At 42.5% G+C, this 25448-nt stretch overlaps 1 protein-coding gene across 1 annotated transcript; it reads right to left on the minus strand.

Moving 5' to 3' along the window:
- Positions 1-3520: 3520 nt before the first annotated feature.
- LOC100835156 (brassinosteroid LRR receptor kinase BRL1) lies at positions 3521-8275 on the minus strand. Its single transcript, XM_003577898.4, has 2 exons — positions 7984-8275; positions 3521-7548 (listed from the first exon to the last, which is right to left on the minus strand). Exon 2 carries the CDS (start codon positions 7402-7404, stop codon positions 3769-3771), a length of 3636 nt encoding a protein of 1211 aa, XP_003577946.1. The 5' UTR covers positions 7405-7548; positions 7984-8275; the 3' UTR covers positions 3521-3768.
- Positions 8276-25448: the final 17173 nt, after the last annotated feature.

Here is a 25448-nt window from a genome sequence, read left to right on the forward strand (position 1 = left end):
AACAACAACAGAGAATGTAATGAAGATTGCAATGGTGATAGCGTCCGACAAATGTTCAGACTATTCGGTGTTGTCTTTTCTCTTCGCTGTGCAGTTCTTTTCCTGGTACACCTGTAGCCACCGTGTTTGGGAAAAAGGCCTGTGGCGTCTCTGCACTGCACTTGGCACTGTGAGCGTACAGCTAGCCTTCTCCGGACTGCAAGCTCATGGTACCAGCTGTAGTTGTCTACAGATGTATTGCCAGATTCCGGATCATAGCCCCAGCAGGCAGCAGGGCATCGTAGCGTGCAGTCATGATAATGGTCGTGAATAGAATTTCAGAGGTGGCCGAGTCCACTCCTGTGTCGCTTCTTCTCAGACTTGTTGCGATGGGCTTGCTTTGGCCATGGTGCTACTCTCTCTAATTCATAATAAGTGTCGGGAATTGTAAGTTGACATCATGAAAGTTCCACGACAAAGGTAAGGTGGGAGGATTCCCCAGGTGAGCAGCAAACCAAAATGAATTTAAAGGTGCACAAATTCAGAAACAGACACAAGTAGACGTTCAATTGTCCTACGTAGTACTATAAGCTGAGAAATTTTATAGAGTAAAAAATATTTTAATGACTTGGAAAAAGAACGAATTACAATGCTCTAGAAAAGCAAATTTTTTGTCACTAGACATTTTTTACACAAAATGCAAAATTGATTTTTTGTTAATGGGAATTTACAATCACACAAAAGACCCTTATATATTTAATTACATCAGTCCAGGAACATGGTGATGAATACAGACGAAATGTATATATCAGTGCACAATAACTGAAGTTAAAATGGCCAAATTAGTACCCAAAGTTTATAGACTAGGATCGAGCACACGCTCCCGCCTTGACGCAACATAAACTTTGATGATTGATTGCTTTGCTTGATTGATTCAATTGCCGGATTGGACGCCTACGAAAAGTGTAGTGCTTAACAGGAACGGGTCACTGATTCACAACGGAAAAGGGCGGCACGTGTGCATCGTGGCAGCACACGTGTGGATGTCTTCATTATCGTCCTGGTTAGCTCAGCTACCTAACATAATATTTACCAAATCCTCTGAAATCAATAGCAGGCTGCTGATGAAAGCGATACTGGGTTTGCTTGCTCAACTCAACTGCTCTGCTGCCTCCAAAAGTTTTGTCTGGACAAAGTTGTATGGTTATCGTCTTTAGAGATTAAATAATAATGACACACAAGGATTAAAGAAAAATACATGGATTACACTATGCCCTGCTTGACAATTCTGCAGCACCACTTGTTTGGTCCTAATCTTTTATCCAAGAGTCAGTAAGCAACCTGATTAATGTATTCAAAGTCCAAAAGTATGTGCTAAATCTGAACAGAAACGCAACCACTTTTGACAGCAGAAAAGGTAGAAAGAAAAGGGAGTGTTTTCAGGTATGAATGAACACGCCAGAGGAGCCACTTTTTGACACAACACGTCCTCCAAGACTGACTTCAACCAACAGGTATGAGTATTGAAAGAAGGAGAAAAAAGAAAAGCATTCTTACCAGTCTATAAAATAAAACATAGGAAGTTTCCATATTGCCAAATTCTAAAGAACGGATGAGAATGAGATAAACCATACTGACGGATTCTCCAGCTGCCAAGATGAGTAGGCAAGGATGCCTTATCAATGACTAACCTGATGCAGCCTTAAACAAACGTATAATTGGTTCATGCCTTATCTCTTCTTGCTCCTCAGTTTGTCCACAACTACCTGCTGGAAAAGCAGTCTGCCATGTCCACTAGATCCATTTCAGACCCTGTCAGCAGAAAGAGTGCATAGGAATTTAGTACCAGAGTTGCAGAACTGAAAAAGCTTCTTTCTGTTGTTCAGCTTTGCCACCCCAGAAATCATTCAACAAGCAGACAAAGATAAATATGTCGAAATGTCTAGTACCATCGTTCACGTACTACTGTCTACAAAATCTAGGGACTAAATTTCCCAGATATTGACACCAGCGTGAGATCGTTCTGTCCGTGATAGTAAAACAGCCGTAACTTTTAATTGGATGAACCAAAATATACGTATGAGTATGCAAAAGAAAAATATTGAAATTATCTAACCAACGCAAGAAGAATAAGCTCAATTGGACTTACCAATCAAAAGATATGATCAAATCAGTAACAGCTGACAGAAAGTTATGAGAATTAATCTATAATCGATTTCGAGGAATAACAAGAAAGATGAAGTAATCGCGATCTTCCTGCGATCTTCCTTGATCTCGTGGTAAACCTGCAGAAAAGTATTATGAACTCGTGATAAACCTGCAGCAAAGTGTTAGAAAGATCTAACACGAAGAATCCACGAAGATCCGAGAAAAACAGAGATGACACCGCCAACGAATCTCTTTATTACAACGATGTCGATTGATTACAAAAGATGCAACCATGCATCCAAGAACTCTCCAAGAATTCATCTAGATCCAAAGCTCTGAGTTACTTCACGTCCTTTTTAAAACTCTAGCTAGGACGCCCTCTATTTATAAGGGAAAATTCGCGACCCTAAACCGAGTCCCGGTCGGTATTTTGCCCGTGGGGCCCGCATACAACCTCGGATTGAGATGACTCCAAAAGCAAAGTTGTTTGTCTCGACGACGCGCACAACTTTCATGTGGACCATGTTTCCATCGGACGCCATCTTCAGGACGCTACTGTTTAATCTTTAAACAGCACTCATCCAGCCACGGCTGGACCTACATGTAGTCACGTCGATGCCACACCATGCCATCAACTCTTCTTGTGATGTCTTCAAAACTTGACCATCACGTGTCGAATATCTCCAATACCGTACATCTCCGGTATAAACAACGTACGACAAACCGGTGCCCTCCCGGATCATCGTAGCCTTCACTTTCATTATTCCTTTGCGCGAACGTCCCGCATGACCTTGATCCCTTGACCTCAGCTTCTCCCAAGCTTCGTCCCTCGATCCCGTCATCGACCACGTACTTCTAGCTCCGGCCACACCTGAAAGCGAACACACAAATAACCAGTACGAGCACAAGTCCACGTCTTAACTCAGGGTAAGTTTCACACAACTCACGTCATGTTTTCACATAAGAAACTAATGGATCAGCACACCACTAGCAAAGCACTAAGTCGAAACAAGATACATGTCATCACATAAATATCCATATTGCTCAAAATATCCACATCAATGTTTGATCTAAAATACTTGTCAATGTTACACATCACTTGTGATTTCACGATCAGCATTATTGGTTGTAGCTTTGTATTGTCAAAGAAAGAGAGCAATGCTGGTCAACAGAACAGAAATAGGAAAAGGACATGCCACAGGCTAATCTTCTGGAGTTCTCTTTTTGTTCAGAACTGTCAGCAAAGTGTCAACGAGAAGGTCAATTCTTGCAAATGATGGATTTTGTTAGGTAAATGTGCAAATAAGAGTCATAACACATGCAGCTGAGAAAAGCCTAGTCTGTACTGCATTCTAAAAAATCTAAACAAGGAATTATGCTGAAACACAGGCTATTCGATTCAAAGGAACATACCGACCTCTCCAGCTTAAGATAACAGCTTTTTTGGGGGGAGAGGATTAACACTGCCATCGTGTTGCCCTTCATACTTTCAAGTATTATGTACATATGCTTGAATCAAAATTACAACTTTTCCGACCGAACTGGAGGAGACTACCTTTTTCTACCTTAAGGCTAAAACAATTGAGCTAGTTTGCTGTTCTATCCTTCCAGATAACGAAAAACTGCAAAAATCAGAAAACATTACGATGATTTCTCTGCTGATTCGTCTATCGTGGATGAGTTGATTGAGAATCCATCGAGGAAGTCACTATCAGAATCAAGCTGTAGCTCTTTGAACATTGCCATGACCTGAATCATGGTTGGTCTTCGGATTGGCCGATCATCCAAGCACTCAGAAGCAATCTTCAGATACTGATAGAGCTCAGCTTCTCCAGATTTTGTGTCGGTCAGTGTAGGATCAAATATATCACTGCTTCTGTTCTCCTTAACCATCTGCTTCACCCAACCGACAAGGTTGTTGTCTCCAAACTCATTCGGATCAATTGGCTTCTTCCCTGAGAGGAGCTCCAAGAGCACAACGCCATAGCTATAGACATCGCCTTTGGTCGTGCATCTGAAGCTTTGATAGTACTCAGGTGGCACATACCCCGGTGTGCCTGCAAGTGTGCTCACACTCAGATGTGTATCTAGTGCGTTCATCAGCCTTGCCATCCCGAAGTCCGACACACGGGCATCAAGGTTGTTATCAAGAAGCACATTGCTTGACTTCATGTCCCGGTGTATGATGTGGGGGATGCAGCTATGATGGAGGAAAGCAAGGCCCCTCGCCGAACCGATTGCAATCTTCTTCCTCGCTGCCCAATCAAGCTTCACAATAGCCTTGTCATTGTCATGGAGGACAACATCTAAGCTGCCATGCTTCATGTACTCATACACAAGGAGCCGCTCATCACCAATCTTGCAATATCCGAGCAGTGGGACAAGGTTGCGGTGCTTTATCTTGCCAATAGTCTCCATCTCTGCAGTGAATTCCCTGTCACCCTGGCCTGTGTAATGGATGAGCTTCTTGATGGCCACAACACTGCCATCCTTGAGCTTGGCCTTGTACACCTCACCGAACCCTCCTGAGCCTACGAGGGTCTCGGCACTAAATCCGTTGGTGGCCTCGAGGAGGTGTGCAAAGGTGAGCTTCCTCAGCGGCTTCTCAAATGTTGCAACATTGATGCTTAATGGCTCCGGAACACCTGACAGCTTCCAACTTGTCGTGCCAGATGTTGGAAGACTCTCAATGTACTCGGTTCTCATCTCTTCAGTCTTCTGGTTCTTCCTCAGTTTACAAAGTGTGACTAACAGCAGGAGAAGGATGAGCACAGAGAGTGCCACTCCGACAAGAATGCTTGCCCCAATGACCTTCCTCCTCCCATCAGGTGAAGCTCGTCCCCCGTTTCCCCTGCCAGGATCATGCCCACAGGGTGGCAAAGGAATGCCACAAAGAGCAGTGTTATTGTCATACCGGGATGCCGGGAATGTGGTGAGCTGGCCAGATGAAGGGATTGAACCAGTCAGGTTGTTGTTGGAGACATCAAAGTCGGCAAGGAAATTCAGACCACCGAGACCTGAGGGTATGCCACCACTTAGCTGATTATTTGAGAGGTCAAGTGCACCAATTGATTTCAGACTTGAGAATGCTTCTGGTATTGTACCACTGAGCTCATTGTGGCCCAAGTTAAGGACCTGCAGATACATCAGGTTCCCGAGGCTCCCTGGTATTGCACCAGTGAGGCCATTGTATGAGAGGTCGAGGAAGATCATGCTCCCATTCTTGCTGAATGTATAATCCATCGTGCCTGTGTAAATCCTTGTTGATGGGCACAGGTGCACTGCAGGGAACTCAGCCAGACGCTCCGGACGGATGCCAAAGAACTCAAAGAGCACACCAGCACCAGGGCAGATGTTGCCTGCCTCGTTCCGAAGAAAGGCAAACTGCTTTCCTGACGCAATACCCCCGGGAACGAGCTCAGCCTGGCCTGCTAACTCCGATGGTATCGTGCCAGTGAAGCTATTGCTGTTGAGGTCAAGCCATATGAGGTTGTTGCAGCTGCCAAGCTCTGCTGGCACACGTCCAGAGAGCAGATTCTTGTTGAGCTGCAGAATGGCGAGCTTCTGGAGCTTTGCAAAGCCTGGAGGCACACTCCCGGTGAGACGGTTACCGGAGAGCGACACCCAGATGAGATTCACGCATCTTGTAATGGACGGCGGAATGATTCCAGTGAAGTTGTTGTAGCTTATCACCAGTGTCTCTAATGTAGTGCCATTGGAACATAGAATGTCCGGGATCTTGCCAGATAGGCCATTCGCCCACACAACCAGATCAACGAGCTTCGGAAGAGTAATTATTTCTGGTGGAATCTGGCCAACCAGAAAATTGAAGCTGAGATCAATGGACTCCAGATTAGCACAATTGCCAAGCAATGTGGGGACGGTGCCATTGAGGTAATTGTTTGGGAGGAACAGCTTCCGCAGAGAAGGCAGTGATGAGCACAGGTCCGGCATTATTTCTCCATTAAACTCATTGGACCCGAGGTCGATCACCTCAAGCAATGGGCACCCTGCCGCGAGCACCGGCAGCGGGTTTGCGCCAGTGATGTTGTTGAAGGAGAGCCGCAACATGCGGAGCGAGGAGATTGTGCTGATGACAGTGGCCACAAAGTCCCCGGAGAGCTGGTTCCCTCCAAGATCGAGCACCTCAAGGGAGTTGCACTTTGCAAAGCTCGCTGGCAATGCACCAACCAGACCGTTGTTCGACAGGTCCAGCTCGACGATTCTGCCACACAACTGGCTCAGCTCCCCCGGTATCGGCCCGGCAAACTCGTTACCGGCCAATGCCAGTCGCCTCAGAGAAGTGAAGCCTGTGAAGAACGTGGGTATGGAGCCGGAGAGGAGCTTGTTCCCCGACATGTCGAGCGCCTCAAGGCGGCTGCAATTGGCGAGACCTGGCGGCAACCTGGTGCTGCTTAGACCGTTGTAGGACCAATCAAGCACCGTGAGGTTCGCGCACCTGCCGAAGTCGTACCCGGAGACATCGCCGGTGAAGTTGTTCCCGGCGATGCTCAGGTACGTCAGGTTAGCCGGCGCCGTGGCCATGAGCACGGCCGGGAGCGCGCCGGACATGAGGTTCCACGACACGTCGAGCGTCGTGACCGCGCTGCAGGACGCCAGCTGCTCCGGCAGCCGCCCCGTGAAGAGGTTGGCTGAGAGATTGAGGTACCGCAGGCCATGGCAGCCGGCGAAGGAGTAGTTGAGCAGGCCGGCGTCCGCGAGGCGGTTGCGCGACAGGTCGAGCGACGCCAGCGACGGCGCGAACGGGAACCCGCCGCCGGTGAGGGAGTTCCTCGAGAGGTTCAGGGTCTGCAGGGAGCCGCAGGACGCCAGGAACGCCGGGGGAACCGTCGCGTTGAAGGCGTTCGACGAAATGTCCACCTCCACGAGCGCGCACGACGAGGACGCCGAGTGCGAGAGGTTGCCGTAGAAGGCATTGCCGCGGAGGTCGAGACGCTGGAGCGCCGGGAGCGCGAGCAGCGCGCCGAGCCGGAGCTCGCCGGCGAGGTCCATGCCGCTGAGGTTGACGGCGACGACGCGGCCGTCGGTCGACGGCGCGCACGAGACGCCGGCCCACGAGCACGGCGCGGTGGAGTTCGCGCCGGTGCTAGCCGGCGCCCAGCTCGCGAGAGCCCCGCGCGGGTCGGCTGTCACGGACACGCGCCTGAAGGCGAGCAGCGCCGCCGCTTCCTCGGCGCTGGCAATGGCGGGCGCCGGCACCTGGAGCAGCACGAGCAGGAAGAAGAAGGCCGCCGTGAAGGTCGGGGCAGCGGCCATGGCTTCGCGTCGTCTGCGTCAATTTGAAGGAAGGGGAGAAAATAGAGATGGCGGCGCCGGCGGTGGGCGCTAAGTTGTTGCTTGCTGCCGAGTTCGTGGAGGTGGCTTCATATGTCGACGGAGAAGATTTGGGTTGCGATTTCTCTGCAAATTTGTCGAAAATTTTAGCGCATCATTTAGAGACACAATTTCCATCCAAATTAGCAGCACGAATTGCTTCTGCAGGACAAAAAGAAGAACGCAAGGAATCTTGGCAAGGGAAAGCACCAAAGAAGAACCGCAGCAAATGCAAAAAAAATCCATGTCCAAATTGCACACATTAAACCCCCGAAAAAACGAAACAAAACGTCTCACAATCCATCGATAGAATAGAACCCATGAAACAAATCCAAGCCCCGAATTGTACCCAGAGCATAAAGAACAAAAAAAAATGTCCCCAGAAAACGAAAACCGACCAAAAAGCCCAAGAAACAGAGTCTAATTTCCCAACCTCCAAACCAACAACACTCAGCCAAACATTCGCAACAACGGAACCAACAAAGAACATCATCAAAGCGCAGCCGAGAACGAAGTACCAACCTCGGATGGGAGAAGAACTGCCTGCGAGCCGGGAACCTCATCAAGAAATGGAGAAAGAAATCCCGCAGGCTCGGAGAAGTCCACAGCAGAATCTATCTGCTGCAAGAATCGCAGGCGAGGAAGAGAAGAGAGAGAAGCAGAAGCAGAGGAAGCACGCACAGGCCTACACTTAACTATTTAAGCAGAGGGGAAGAGAGAGAGAGAGGGGCGCTGGCTAGAGCTACTGAACCGCCATTAGTTTAACCTCCACGGGCTTGGCTTGTTTGCTTGCGACGGCAATCGGCCCCGAAATGAGGGGGGCGCCGAGTTTGTTTATTCGCGGGGGAAGGGAGAAACTCCGCGAGTTTCGAAGGATAATATTTTGTTTCCGTGAGGGGCTGAAGGGGAAATAGTTTGGGTGCTCAAAATGCTCACCTTTTTTTCTTGCTTCTTTTTTTGCATCTGTGTGTCTCAGCATCCGGGTCCGGTCAAACTTGGGATTTGATTCTCCCGAGCTTGAGCCCGGCTTTTGGGCATCTCCTCCTTCTCTTCCTCCTTCCAAGCACGTACGACACACGTCTGGGACCAAAGGTCTCACGTCGGACGGTTCAATTTTTTGTGGGAAAGATTACTTCTCTCCAGACGATTTTTAAAAAATAGGAGTATTTGTGTTTTTTATAAAATGACGATTTTTTTCTAAAACCTCGGCTAAAGATAATCCTTGTGCAAAACTTTAAACAGATCTGACATTTTTGCTCAATGCCATCATCTATGGCATTGGACATGACTAATTTTCTTTAGAATAACGATCTACAATTAGTGTATACAATCGAAAAGAACATAAAAAACAAAGATACCTAACTAAACTAAAAACTGTATCACGGTCCTTCGGACAAATTGGCCCACATTTTGTATCTTGACATTTCTTCATTTATTTAGTGACGAGATTGCAGGATCCGATGAGCTGGACTAATCTCATATGTTTTAAAAGCCTCCCGCCTCATACATTAACAACTTAAAATTGTTGAACGCACCATTGCTGAAGAGACACCCCCTCGCAAGCAAATTGCGAAAGCACTGCTCCATTGGTGAACCAACAAAAAAAATGACAAAAAACTATGAAAAGACAAGCCACCAGAACCGTTGACTCCATGGAGTATATAAACCGTGACTCCTATGCCAGGACGAGGACAAAGCCAGTACACCAATCTTTTAGAGGACGTTGTTTCCACCGCTGAGATGCCATCGGCAAGAACACACGAACCTAATAAGCAAAATATCAAAACTAGATTCCAGAGGTTGGATATCACAAAAAAGGAGAATCGTTGGAGAAGAAAGTTTTCTCCCAATATGGCGGCTAGGGTTTTAGGTTGGTTCCACTGACTGGTTGCTGCTTTCTCTGATGCATCTTAGCATGAATAAGTTAGTGCCATATGCCTCGGCGTTAAAAGAAGAAATCGTGGGCATTTGATGTTTTATGAGGTCAACGCCCAGGTCTATTGCCTTGACCACGACGTTGATCCCTTTAATATCGATTTTAGTTTTGAAGGGTCAAAGCCAGAGACCTGAATTTTAGTTTTACAGGGTCAACAACAATGGTCTATAACGTTGACCCCCTAAAACATCTATTGCTCCTGAAATTGCCAAAAATCAAAGCCAAGTTATATAGTGTTAATTACTTAATCACATGCAATTCGAGCAAAGGGGTTAGATTTTGTTAAACTTTTGCACTAGGCTCATTTTTTATAGAACTTTCAAACACGGTCATTTTGTAGATTTACTTTTCCTTTTTCCTTGGTAAATTATTTCCAAGGGCCTCTTTAATTTATAGGGTCAGTGGATGAAAAGTGATCAGGAATTCTTGTGTTGAATTCATTTTTATTTTTCACCCCATAATGAAGTGAGGTGTATGATTTTGTTTTTCAACGATGACCAGTATAAGACATGTGCGTTGCTACACAAAATAAAACATATAATAATACACCTGATTTCATCATGTGCTAGGTATTCCAAGTTGGGTCCATCTATGGTTCCAGATCTTTCATGGTATTTTACTGGTAGCATAACAACATTTCTGCCCCTAATTTTTACCCAAAAGACAGAATTCTCATATATATATTCCATATATGAAGTAATTCAAACCATATAATGTCCGAAAAAAAAACATATACTTTTATTCCGAAAAGTAACTCGATGTAATGTGTTCTCATCAATAAGCTAAAAAATATTTGTTTATTGTGTTCTCATGACCTTTGTTACTACACAGATTCTTTATCCATACTTTGCACAAATTAATTTTTTTTCCTATTATTGGTTAAGGGCACAGAATGTACGCCTTCTGATTATTTTAAGACAACACCAAAGAGTAATTTTTTACGATAACAAACACCAAAGAGTTCATAACCTAAGAAAACTACTCGTTGAACAGGGAAGGGGAAGTAGGTTAGGGCGCTAGGCAGGAAGCTAATTACGGTTAAACTAGTAGTACAGCTGATGTAAAAAGTTACATGGAGCACCTTTGGTGCTTGGACGCTTCTTCCTAGTTACGGTTTAAACTAATCAAAAATAAAAGGTCACAGCTTACAAAAGAATCCAAAGCATCTAACCCGATGGTCACAGGTTGATGTTCGTATCATATGATGGTGGAGTATAAAGAGAAGAGTTAAAAGCTACTCAGTATTAGTTATAAATAATTATCGGGACTCCGGAGCGTAGGGAGCTTTCACAGAGTTCATTTTTCTCTTTTCTTTTGTGAAACAAGTGAAGCAAAGCAATAATGGAAAAGTTGTTCATTTGGTGAAGAAACTTTTTCCCATTCTTAGCTTATATACCAAAGAAATACAAATTTATCGTGGTCTCTTCCGCGCGGATGGAAGGAGGATCACCTCTTCTAGCAGTTTTACCCACGTTTATATTTACTTTAGAAGTTGCTTGATTAAGATGCATGGTTACTGAAAATACTCCTACCAACTCATATTACTTGTTTCGAATTTGCGAAAATATATTTATGTTTTAAAAACGTCTATATACATGTAATATTTCGACAAGTAATTCCGACCGGAGGGAGTATTTCTTTTACCATGATACAAAATGATTAGAAAAAGGTACTTTTTGTTCTATACATTTATTTTTCATCCATGAACTCTAATATGCTCCAAGCTAAGTCAGGTCCTCAGAACTCAATACCCAGAATTTGGTCTCTTGACTCAGTAATAGAAAATACAACTTATGGCATGATGGTGGGTAACTGGGTAAGTACAACAAAAACCTAAAAGTACAAACAAATTGATGATGAATGTGAGTTTAGAACAATTATAGTACAATAAAACTTTAAAACTCGAAACAAGTTGGCATACACCTCAGGTGGTTGGTTTCTTATGGTGTTCGCATTTTTTGGATTTAGGGTTGTTTCTTTTCGGTGCGAGTGACGTACCCATCAATTCATGGCGCATGTGGTGAGTTCGTCAAATTGAAGATTTGTCAGCTCAGTCCTTCAAAGGTGCTCGTAGAAATAGAATTTACTGCGTGTATTCTTAGGGATGAATGGTGCGTGCTTCTGACCGCCGTTTGTACTGTATTTTTCAAAATAGATATTAAAACCAGAAATTTATATGGAGGCCAAAATAGTAAGCTTTCCATTTCCATGAAAACTTGGCATATTGATGAGGCCTATCGACGAGAGGGCCATGCTGAGAATAAATACGCACACGCCTACGGCCAGCCGCTGGCTCGCTGCCGCAATTCCCTGCCATTTATTGTTGTCCTTGCGCGGTGGACGTCGTCTGTACATGGCCGCTAGTATAGCTAGCTGGAGAGCACAGTGGCTGTCACCCAATGCCTCTCATGGGACTACTGGAGAGCAGTATCGATCCTTCCTCCTAGGTGATGTACTGTTAACGGTACGAAATTTATGGATTTACGTGAGTAGTTAATTTGAGTGTGCCCCATGTTCTGGTAGATGTTAATTAGTTGATCTAACAAATGACAAGGTAAACAAGCGTGTCCAAACCAGCAGATTTGGCCTTCCTTCTTCTCCCTTTGCCTGGTGTTGTGCAGGCTTGGAAAAAGTCAAATCTTGTTGTAGTAGTACTAGTACTAACCAGCTGTAACTGTAAGGATTTATGCTGTCAAAAAAAGAAGCTGTAATAAGGACTTGCTACAGCAGCGACAGACGCCATGCGCTCCAGCAGGTTTCCATGTGCAACAGGGAAGTCTATAATTTCGAATGTTTGCTTCTTTTAGTATCTGGTTACGGAGGTTGTTTGGTCAGAAATAAGGAGCGGACAAGCGTTGCATTCACAAGCGAGTGGAGGGGGTGGGGCCCACACGGGCGCACGCACGGCCGCTGATGCGTGTCAGGACCAGGGGATCACCTTCCAGTGGGGGGCCCGCCAGGAAATACCCGCGGAGACCGATCCTTAAAAATCTCACTAATGACCGGGTCCCACGGCGGCCCGGCCCCACCCTGCAGTGCAGCGGACGGTCACTTGCTGCCGATGGCCATTGTGCCGCGCGTGGCGCTTCTCTCCACGTGTGCCTCCTCCTAGCGCTCGCTCTCCGATCTTTCTTCCGTGGCCGGCCTTAAGTCAGGGTTTTTTTTAGAAAAGAAAAGAAAAGAATGACCTTGTGGCTTGCCGTCTCCTTGTAAGCTAGCTCTTGTCAGGGCTGTGCTGGTTTACTTGGACGTCAAATTAAATGACTTTGATCTGTCACGCTCGCATGGAAACGGTGGTGCAAGAGGAGTGAAAAGCAATCAAGCATGCATGTCCTTTGACCAAATGTCTGCTTTCTTACAATTTCACGGAACCCCGGCCGGTTAATCTATTTAGATACCAATTAATCACTTTGTTTTGGTCAGTACTATTGCTCCGTCCAGCATAAAGTGTCGCAACTTTATTTAGATATGCATGTATCGTACATAGGAAGTTTGCACTAAGACCAGGACAAGTATTTAGGAACAAAAGGAGTACGTTTTTTTCCCAAGTAACGATGTTCACAGCAAAAAGTATGGATCTGGTCCAAGCTTAGCTTTGGTTAAATCCACCCTAATTGTGACATCATCCATGTTTGGAGAGATAATTTTGCCACGATTAAGAGATGGACAAGCTAGCTATACACGCAAAGTCGCAAACAAAAAGAGTTTTGGTTCCGGAGCTAAAAGGCTGAAAAACCAATCTGCCAGGCATACACGATTAGTGCACAACCAACCATCAACCGTCGTCACCCGACAATCAAATTGCTAAAATACTATGGTGTCTTTCATGCATGCATGCATCACCCTCAAATCATTTCTCTAATTAAATCCTTGTTTTATTTCCGATTGAGATGATGAGCCTCGATCATTTCTTTTTGTCTGAGCAAGCGTGCAACTTGGGTTGGAACGACTCGCAAGCAACGGTGAGGCGAACATCTCACTCCTTTTCATGCCCTAATTTTAAAAGCCGCCCACTTGTTAATATTAGTGCTTTGAATTAATCTTACCTGGCCCTCCACGCACGGGTGTCTAATTTAAAAAAGTATATATATTCATATGTGCATACATGTACGTACATGCATGATGCAGATTTTCTTTTATTTAATTCCCCCAACTAGACCTCGTAAACCAAATACAACTTCGTAAGAATAGAAGTACCTGCACACGGTGCTCTAGAGAGGAAAAAAAAACTTGTTGATATCGATTGTAAACAACGTTACATTTTGTGTATGCATGTATTGGTGAATGTGTGTAATTAATTAGTACCTGGAAATAGTGCCTTAATCTAGCAAAGTTTAGGAAACTAAGGTACGATTTGCGAGTTTGTGCACTAAGCTATTTCCATCCGCCAAGTTTATGGACCGTAAATGTAATTTTCGGTTAGCAAGAAATCGTCAATTCCATAATTGAGCTCATTTTCTGTCCTCTTAATTATACCAAAATAAGAAGGTTACAAAAAACAACGAGATAGAGTACTCTACTTGCATACAGAGATGGCTGATGAACAACTTCGGATTACCGTAATCGCAACAATACCAAACGCGGCTAGGTTCCATGGCATGTTGTTCAACACCAAAATAGAAGTAAATTTATGTGTTTAATTTGCACGAACATGTTGTACATTGCAGAGAATAGTTAAGGCAGCTGGGATGCGTGGACGATTGGAAGGACGTCGCCGTCGAGGGCTACGTGTTCGGCGGCGACAAACGCCAGCAATCACGCGACTTGGCTAGCTGCACATTTTATTTCGAAAAGCAACGCACGCAGACGCAGCCAGCCACGTTACTGGGTACGTACACGGTACACACGTACATCCGACCATCATTTAATTTCTCCTCTCTGGTGAGTGACTTGCTATGTTATTGTACCTTGAAAATTGGACATCCTCGATCCATCGGATCACAGTTATATATATTGAGCTCCCTTATCAGGTCCAATCAGGGATGGAGACATGATTTTGGCATAATTAAGGAGGCCGGCAACAAAGAGTATTCCTTCGATCAGTTTCGTAAAAATTTTACTCTGAAATAATGCTATGTATACTAGCTAAATGACCCACGTTGCTGTGTAGTTCATTTTGCTATTTTATTTTTTAGTTGATCAAATAATTTTTATGTAAGGAATATTTCTTGTTTTAGTTTTCTCTCTCTTTTTTCGATCAATTTTTCCGAAAATCAATACTGATTGTAAATTAGATATGATCTCTGCCGTATTTTGGAATCGGAATATTATACTCCCTCCGATGCATAATAAGTGTCTCAGATTTAGTAATATCGAAGTGACTATTATATTTGGTGGGGCCTATCTTTGTAATAGGTGAGGAGGTACCATCACCACGAAATGTAAATTAATGAATACTCCCTCCGTTTATAAATATAAGAAGTTCCAACTTTGTCCTAAGTCAAATTTCTTCAAGTTTGACCGAATTTATAGAAAAAACTACCAAGATCTACAATATGAAATGAGTATATTATGAAAAGATATATAACAAAAGATTAACAAAAAAAATTAAAACTATAGATGTTGGTAGATTTTTCTATAAACTTGATCAAATTTGAATTTTTTTGACTTAGGACAAAGTTATGACTTACTATATTTAGGGACGGAGGTAGTGGTAAAGATAAAGATACCACGAAAACAAAATTGTTAAGGGGCTAAACCCCTGTTCTCTCCCTGGCTACGCTCATGTCTCTTAGAGCATCTCCAAGAGCTTTCCCATATTTGCTTCCCCAAAACCTGTATTTAGGGGTTCCCTATAAAAGATACCCTCCCCAAATCCTTTGCCTCTCCAACAGATTCCCTCATATTTCATTTCCTATATCTCGTTAAGATTCAGAAAAGACAAACTAACGGATGATCAGTCTCTCCCTCTCACCATTTCCTTTATGTCTCTTACCTCAGATAGAAATGGGTAATCCCCATTCCACTCCTCAATATGGGAAATCCTGAGTTCGATTTGTGGGATGGCTAGAGATGGGGAATGAGATGGGGCATCTGTTGGAGGGTTGTTTTTGGCCAAAATCCCTAAATTTAACTATTGGGCATGGGATGGGGAAGCTCTTGAAGATGCTCTTTATACGTTCACATCTCTCTATGGCGGTGTTGATGAATGAGATTTTTTACACATTTACGTTAATTGTCAATTTAATTACACATTTGTCATTAGGATGAAGAAAATTACACATGTTAGTGACACACGGCCGGGCATCTCAGTGACATGTATGCCTTCCGACCCATAATTTACCCTTTACTGATCGATCGCAAATAGATATGCCAAAAGGGCAATTAAGGGAGGCCCTATAATTAAGTTGTGGATGGCGAGATCGTGTTCGAGGAATGCATTGCACGTACGTAGTACGATCAGATGTTTGTTTATTGGCATGATGCGTAATCGGATTGGGTATATATGTTTGGTGGCCAAATCGATCTTAAAGAGTAATAATACTACTAGTATATGTTATCACTTGATGCATATCCTTCAATTTCAATGTCAAAGGTACATGCGGATGCATTGCGTCTCCTCCACGGCGTCACTCACATGCATCTGTGGCTAATTCTAAGCAGGGTGTTTGGCTCTGATATATTGTTGAACCCGTAATTATCCTATGGTAGTGTACACAGAGGTCAGAAGATACTCTTGTGTATGTGTGTGTATGACTACACGATCTTGATGCAACGACAAAACCAAAATTCTTCTAGTACCATCTAGTGGAGTACTTCACTTTAATTGGCCGGCAAGATTGATAAGGAGGGATGCAAATGGAATTATTATACAGTACCAAGGTCACCCTGACCAATGGAGTTGCTGCCTCAGGGTAGACAGCCCCCTGGGGAGAGGGATTGAGGCCTTCGGAACTAAGCAAATTACTGTTGTTGTCGAGTCTTTTATACACTTGTTAAGCACTTTGTTTACTGCATTTGATTTGCAAGCTAGCTTGCTTCTTCGATGCAATCCATCATTAGTTTTTCCCCATTTTGAGGAGGCTTCAGACAAAATTTCACTCCTTTTTAGTGTTTAATTTCTTCCTCGGTAGGGCTGAGTGCACCCAAAGGTTTTATACAACCTGGAACTGCTCATGTAACATTACTTTTAATTAAGGCATTTTTACAGCGTCACATCAAAGAATAAATATATTTGTTTTAAAATGGAAAATTAACTGTGGAGTATTTCTAGAGAAGTTTAATTTATCACCACATCATTTTTGAACATGCATATAATTGTAAAACTTTTTTCTGTGAATAAGCATTGTTTCCAGTAAGAAGTATACAGTACGTTCTGAAATTTTGAGGGAGACCAGAAGACGACCCGTTAAGCCGAGTGCATATGCATATGTTTGGCTGTATACAGCTAACAGAAATGCTGGTACTCCTGGTGACAGATCCATCAAAGTAAATTAGTTTAGGGCACCAGTTGCCACTAGGAGTATTATTGAGTTCTGTGCACATAGATGGCTTCTTGGGCATCAAACAAAAGCAAAGATTCACCTTTTCGCCCCCTCTTTCTTCCAATAGAATACTGCACAAATCCAAAAATGGCCTTGTAGTATGTGTGTGTCTTGAAACAAGGATCTAGGACTGACCTTTTTTCTACTCAAAGTTACTACGGAGTACTCCACTATTCTACTACTAATTACTTCATTAATAACTAGAAGCACTATTATATAGCCTACTAATAGGGGGCGGTAGGAAAATAGGAGTAACTTTGGACATTTTTAATTTCCTCTTTGCTAGTCCGTCATTATGAGTGTGCACATCCCGACATCTTCTAAGTTTCTTTTTTGTCATAGTATAATTTTATCTCGTCAGTTAAATATTGATGACCTAGTAACATGCACGGGTCTTATAAACTTGAACAGAGGTACGAAGTAGTATATATACAAAGGGACGGAGTGAAAAAAATTATCTACATATATCGATCTGTCCAGAACTAGAAATTAGCATAAGTCTTTCTTCTTGCTCTATGATAAACCAAGTTTAGTTCCTCTTTGAAAATCTTGCATCTGAAGAGATTTGGCTGAATTGCCTGGAAGATGTAACCATTTCGAATTTTCCATATGCTCCATGATATCAGAATGGAAATTCCATGAAAAAGTGTTCCTTCAGCTTATTCTTGAGGGTCAAAAAGTTTGATGGATGGAATTATGAGAAATAAAATAAGTGCAGATGTATTCCAGCATGCCATCGCAAATGAACATTCAAAAAAGAGGTGATATCTGGTCTCAATACCATGATTGCCACATAATACACATCCATAAGAGGGAAGATGGAAATTCCTCTTTTGAAACATAGCTCTGGTGTTTAATCGATTAATCAGGAGCAACCATATAAATACCTTGTGCTTATGTTGGCAACAAGATTTCCAATTCCATGAGAAAGCGATCTGAATATCGATATGTCCAATGAGATTTGAGTAAGCCCGTGTGTGATGAACCCAGGCTTACTCCATGAATATGACCAGACATCATGGTCCTGACTGAGCTCTGTCTGATTAAATATGGTGGTTATGTGCCACCGAAATGTCCTCATTGATAGCAAATGAGAAAATGTGAGGCCATCGATGAGAAAGAAGCTCATCTAGCCATTGCGAGATATATATCCATATGTAAATATAATTTTTTTTGCAATTGTAAGATATGTATCCATCTGCAATATTGTTTGATTATCATTACACAAGACATTGGTCACTAATTAGTTCTCAGGGTAAAATTTCGATGAATTTGACATGTAATATGTGGCTTATGGTATCCCCATCCGAAACTTAAACTCACAACTAAAAGGTTTTTAGAAGTAAACAAAGAGAACATTTTTCCTCTCAACTCATTCGTCACCATCAATGTGCACATTGCATCATCTTCTAAGTTATAACCCGACATTTTGTAAAGTAAAACTTGGCCATTTGAGATATATATCCATCTGCAATCTTGTTTGGTTTCTTGCCAAAAAAATTATTTCATTGTCATTATGTAGAACACTGATCACAAATTAGTTGTGTTGACCTATGTAAGATGAATTTGACATGTAAGTTACTATTTGACCATTTAAACTAAAAACTAAAAGTTTATAAGAAGTAAACAAAGAGAAACTTTTATGTTATTAACAACATTTGTTTTGTCCCTTTTCCACTTGGTTAACCATTTGCCGTACCTTCACCTCTCTTCTTTTTACTCTCCACATGGAAATATTGAGTGGTCATGAAGTTCACAATCTACGTACAACTAAAGTAATATGAGGAAGAAGATATCCGTAAAGACCTGGAGAAAAGGAAGGGCTCTTTGTTTCGTGACTACTCATAAACTAGTAAGGCCAAGCCAGCCAACAAGAAAAAAGGCGTAATTACTAAAAAAAAAGTCCATATTGTGTTTAGTAGTTAAAAAGGTCAATGTACTTTGATTAAGGATTACTTTGTTAATATGTGGTTTTTATGATGTGAAATTTATATTGCTAGATTCGTCTTGAATGTATTTACTACTAATGATGGTTCCTATTATATAAATTAAATTATTAAAGAAGTAATTCTTGGTCCAATAAAGCTTTGTCTTAACAATACTAATACGGCATATAATGAGAAAAATATGGAGTACCATATAAATTCTTATAACTTTAATGCATGTGACATAACACAAAAACCGTACCACAGATTTGTTGGTATATATACGTAATTCTAAAATTGTTTGATTGGAATATCATGGCGTAACATGTTAGAGAAAATGTAGCGAGGTCACTCAAAACTAGAATGTTAATAATCCTAATTAACTAGTTCTTTGTGAGGGGGGTTGGCATTTAATTAGTTGTCGGATTGCATCTAATGAACGGTGTAGATCATGCCACATTAACCGTTAAAAAATTGCACCCCGGCACGAGTATATGAGAGATCATTATTCACTTTCCATGTGTACCCTCTCTCACAACTAGAACTACCACTAATTATGCGAGTGTTTGGAGATGTGCTCAGCAAACGAAAGAGGCATGGTTGTTCACCTTGTGGCAGTAACATCATATAACCCCTGAAAAAAGGCGCTCTCATTAACGGAGTTAACTTGCATGTTATTAATTTATTATGTTTACTCTCTGGTTCAACTTTCGGTTAAAACATCATATTACTTCAGAAAGTTCTAAATCTTACTCAGATCTCATCTATTCTTAACCCAAGTCCTTTTCCAAGGTCTGTCCAAGGTTTCTTTCATTCTGTTTTTCTCTAGGAAAACCTCAACGTTTCCAAGATTTGAGTTTAGTTTGCTTCAATGAAAAATCTGATGGGCACGTGCTCACCAACCATAATCGACTAATAATACCCATATACTACACGTGCACCGCTGAAAATATACTGTCTTTATGGTAGAGCGCCAGGACCGGTCTCTTCCACATGTCCCTTTAGATAAGCTCTTGTTGGGAATTGATGGGAGATAATCTTGACCTTTGAGCACATCATGTTATACCATGATCTTATAACTTTCTAAACTTGTAAATTGTTCTTTTGCTAAAAGAACTTACTATTTATTCTATCAAATACAAGTATAGTTATTATATCAGCTACTCCCTCTATCCCATATTAAATGACTCAAATTTGTCTAAATATGAACGTATCTATATATTAAAATGCGTCTAGATACGTGTAATGAAACGCCACTTAATATGGGACGGAGAGAGTAGAAATCTTGAGTACTCGCACCCGGCCAATAACTACTCACATTCATTTATTATTAATCCAATATAAGTGCTCAGCCACTAGAAACGAGAGTTGTCTTGATGTAAGTGCACAAATCTATACACATTATACTATGGAACAGAGGGAGTAGTACTTAACATAGTTGTTTTTTCCGAAATACGATTAATTGATGAGTGGATACTTCCATGCACGAAGATAATCATCCGCCTTGGCGAGACATACATGATGTCATTCCTGGGATTTGATCCTCGTGGGCTTAATTAGTTGCTCGGATCGGAATATAACCAGTCTATCAATAGCAATTACAGCCTCGGCTATATCATCCGGACAGTGGCGAATCCAACACGCAGTCTGGTTCTGAATTCTACTCAGATTTGCTAGGATGTGGCTAACACAGTTGATTCGGTCCTACTAACGGTACGAATCGTGACATTTCGGCTCTCTAACAGCCGGCTAATCTCTTTCACTCTTAAGGCATGTTGTGATCTATCCTCCTTAGCAGATTGGATCATGGAAACAGCTTCAGCACAATCAGTTTGTCAGTTCTGTCCAGGGCAATGTTCAAGCCTTCCTCAATTGCAGCATGCTATACCTGGGTTCTCGACAGATAGTATCCACGGTCTATTGATAAACTGCCACATTTTTTTTTAGAAACACAATAAAGACAGTAAAGACGCAGACACTCACAAGTACGCACGCACACTCACGCCTATGAACACACGCACGCACACCCTACTCCTACGAGCACCTCCGAAAGACTGGTCCGGCACATCATCTTGAAATTGACGAAATCACCACATGCGTCTCGTAGTTGACGGGTACGTGCACCCACATCAAGTCGGAGACTTGAACCTGGGTGGTCTGATTCCACCACAAGGAACCAATCACCTGAGTTAGGCTCAGTTCGCAAACTGCCACATTATTGATGGCAGGTAGTATAATTTTCATGGTTTTATTAACTAATTTTGACTCCTAAACACCAGACCTTCATCCATAGAAAAATAATATTGCGTTTAATCACTTGCAATTGTCACTTGATGTGCACAATTGTAGAGACTTTTATTGTCCTGTCCATCATGGGAGGCCGTACGTGTGATAGTGAAAAATTAGGAAAGACAAGAATTCATTAAGCCGTCCATTGATGGCCGGCACTAGAGCGTGAGAACTAAAGTTGGTACACTATACATATATACATACGTTTTTCTCCTTTTTCTTGAAAGGGACTTGAAATAATACAAGTACTTGTCACTGCTAATTAGGACTGTTAATTTGTAACATGCCATGAAGGTCAAAGCTTAATGTTAGTTCGGTATAATTAATTCACTAGATTCCAAAGCATAAACCTACAAAATTGGTGATATCATATCATCTTGCCGAAGAGGCGAAGACATATGCATGCATGTATGGAATGGAAGTAACTTAAATGGATACATTTAATTAAGGTTTCCCTGTAGTCATAATAATGATATGTGCACATGCAAACAGTGCACTACAGAATTCAAGCACCTTGATTTCGGTTGCTTCTGTTGACTTCCATGGATTGAGAAATTTTAGATTGTTTGATGGGAAGGTCCAGAAACACTTGACGTGTTTGCTTGTTCTCTTCTTACTAGCATACTATTTCTCAAGTTTCCTTGTAGTCACAATACTAGTAGAGAAGGTGACAAATGGCAATGTATAAGCGAAATTCGGACTCTGTGTGGTCTCCAGACATTGCTACGTACCAAGACGAAATGGATTCACTGTGCTAGGTATTTTATTTGGCCGCTAAAATGTAGATATAATTTCGTTGGTGCCAGCTTTATCATAGCTACCATTCACTAGGCAGAAAAGAATTGGTTGGTCAGTATTTGAGCAGTGAAAGTTGATCTAGTACAGCATTCATTTGCAAGCAAGCATGGGTATGTACGTGATCGCATACTTTTTTTATATAGAGATGAACATTTTTCCTGTACATGCAATGCTCAATTGATATTTTTTTACCAAGGGCAAGACCACATACTAAATCAACAAACATTTAAGGGGCCATTTTAAAGAAAGAAAAAATTACACATAAGTCCTTGAAAAAGATGACCTTCTTCCTCCTACACTCGATGTTGGCGCCAGGAGCCAAGCTCGATATTGCTTCTAAACCTTCGAACCATGTCAAAGCCAGAAAATATTCTTGACGTAGCAGTCAGGAAGTCGTCGATTGGAGGCATAAGACACCAGTGATAGGATCTATAAACAGACCGCCGTCCCAGTGAAGACGACGACGAAGAGGGCTCCTAGATGGCCACACCAGATCTGACCAGATAGATCCAGAGAGGCCTAAACTCATTAGCTCCATGGCAAAGCCGAAGCTAGCCGAACCTCACCGATCGGAGAAGAAGCACGAGGACACAAAAACCATATGTAAAAACATAAGGATATAACCAATCCAATACTCCACCATCGACGAGGTGGATCAAGAGCCAGGAAAACCTCAGTTTCAAACCAGATGGCGCCACCGTATCCACCATATATAGCGTCATTGCCGAGGGGACTCGTGGTGGCACCTGCTAGGAGTGATGCGCAACGACTTTCCTTTTTCGGGAGAGAGATGACTAGGGTTTGGAAGAGAGAGAGACTGAGATTATATCTTAGGTAAAGCAACTTGTGTATGTTTTGAAGACGATAATAATCAATTCATATGACAAAAGAAGACAAAGAAGAATAAACCGAGCCCATAGGAAGAGAAGGAGATGAAACCGGCCATGTAAGTGTAGTCCATGTTTTTAGAACATGGCTTTTTTTTTAAGAAAAACCTCCCGGCCTCTGCATACTCGGATGCACACATCCATATTTTTATTAGAAAGATGTCATGCATCAAGGATAACCCATCAGCTTACAAAAAAAAGTAAAAATAGGAGGCCATCTTCTTTAGACTGGCCTCTCGACCGTCGTCTTCTCTGTCACCCACCACAAGCCATTGCTAGGGACCAAATCCATCAAAAGCGAACATAAGATCAACACAAAGCGCGGTACTCCAAAACAATGCCTTCATTAATGGACCGCCGTCTGCTGCCTCTATTGCTGAGTCTAACCAAACATGTCAAACATGGGATTTTTAACCCCGTAGCGAAGTTTAAAGCCAACACCTTAAACACAGTCATGACAGTCATATATCGATGTTGCCTTATCAAGCCAATATGGGAGATCGAGGGTTTTCACCCGGAGAATTTAAGTATGCTTGTTGTCCAATCCTCCACTTTCGATCCACCATCTCTGTGGTCGGTGCCTGCACTCGCACTAGCCGGTTCATGAGACAAATGACTTAATTGGAGAGGAAATGGGAGAAAATGCTGCAAGAGAGTGACACTGGTCGAACCTCTGGTTCACCGGTTCACTATCAGGTTTTTTCAGATAAAATAATATATTTTTTCATAAATGTTGCAATAAACAGATAAAAATGCATGCTGCAAAATTCAGACTTGGCAATTGGAATATAATCTATAGAGTGGATCGGGATCGACCGGAAAACTTAGAGATAGCATTGTCTTTAGTTTCCGAAGTTATCTTTGCACTTTCACGCAAAAATAAATCTAACAAGGGATATCATACAAAACCATCCAGTTTGCCGATTTCAGAAAAAATCGGTCGTTTTTCCTTTCTTTTTTTTGTTCGGTGCAGCCGTGCAGGGGCGGTCCTGTGGTCCTGTAGGCTTAACAAACGATTCAACCGGCGGTCAGGTCTGATTTTTTCTTTTTGAGCGAATAGTCCGGTTTTGTAAACTATGTCCCAGTTCTTCCTGTTATGGGTGGCGTCAATCGGCCTTATAGGACCGTCGTTGGATGGGCTTTCATAACCACGGCATCTATTTGCCCGATCTTCCTGTATAATTATTATTACGAATTGAACATTCCTACAATTAGTTTTGGGCCTGGCTGTAAACGCTACATTGCGGCCCAAGCAACCCTTGTTACACCGTTACCACACCACCATTCCGGCTTCCCAGCGCGGCAGCGCCCACGAGCTCCCGCCGCCACCGCCGCACGCTACTCCGCGGACGGCGGTCGACAGCGCCCTCCGTTGCGCCGACGCTTCCGTGCTATCTATCCGTCGATTGCAGCCTGAAATTGGAGAGTTGCATCCGCTTGGTTCCCTTCCTCCTGGATCCCTCGGCGGTACGCATATTGCACCATGAGATATTTTCAACTAATTTTCAGCTGGTATCATTGACGGTAGAATTTGTATGACTGATCCAGTGGATGTTCTGATTTTGCTATGCACACTACCGAGGATGGTGAAAATTATTTAGCACTCCACTCCACTGCTCGTCATCTGTACAATAGTACTATTCCGGCCTGGTATTTGCCATTGCTTCGTGATAATTTGATGTTTTCTGTTCTCATTTTCATATACCTGACTGTCAGGTGAGTTGACATGTTTGAGTTACTATGAGTTCTGCTGGAGCCTGGATTATATTGGATGTGTGTGTGTGTGTGTTTTAAGTTGTTGTGAAGCCTCACAGGCCTATTTTCGGATCCTTGCTGGTTTCCAAACTGACTGGGAACCATGCATTTTCCCCGTTGCCTACTGACTATCTGAACCATCCCCTCAACTACTACTCCCTCGTCTCAGATTTAATACGAAGTTTACGAACTTCGTATTAAATCCGAGACACTTATTATGTATCGAAATCCGTCCTCCCTAAAAAACAAGTAGAAGATTAAGCGGGTAGAACATTAGGCGATGAGCATCAAAGTGTTAACCTCCAATTTCTCTGGCACCCACTGTCTGAAAGCCATGTTCAATGACCGTGAGTGCATTTTACTCGATCGCCGTGGTTGGACGAGGCCACCTGCTGATATAGTTAAGTTAAATGTGCTTGCATCATTTGATCTTGGTGACTTATCCGGCTCCTTGGGAGCAGTCATTCGATATGATCATGGCCAATTTGTTGCTACTGCAAATGAATGAATTAGCGTGGTTTTCGGGCGATGGACGTTGATCACTGCTTGCGTGAAACGAAACCTCCGTCCAAGATATACATTGTATTTTCATTTTCTTTGACCAAAGTGACCAAGAGTTACTTTATTAATAATTTATTTGACATAAATTGATATCATTGTATTTTTATTAAAAATACTTGTTTATGGTTTGGATCACATAAATCATCAGTCGATGAAATATAGTCACTTCAGAGAAGTAAAAATCTCCCTTCCGTCTATTCTCCTACCGTGGGCATGCACGCATTGAAAATTTAACTCTGACTTGTACAACAACAATACCTTTATGCAGCATAAAAACTATATCGTTGAAAACTTCTTCAATACAAACTTAGTGGCATATTTTTTTGTGATACACACTGTATTATAGTACAAC

The sequence above is a fragment of the Brachypodium distachyon genome, chromosome 4 (genome assembly GCF_000005505.3).
Source record: "Brachypodium distachyon strain Bd21 chromosome 4, Brachypodium_distachyon_v3.0, whole genome shotgun sequence".
In the NCBI taxonomy this organism is placed as follows: domain Eukaryota; kingdom Viridiplantae; phylum Streptophyta; class Magnoliopsida; order Poales; family Poaceae; genus Brachypodium; species Brachypodium distachyon.

What these genes read in the sequence shown, in the direction of transcription:
- LOC100835156 (XM_003577898.4), bottom strand. Translation starts at nt 7,404, where the DNA reads ATGGCCGCTGCCCCGACCTTCACGGCGGCCTTCTTCTTCCTGCTCGTG.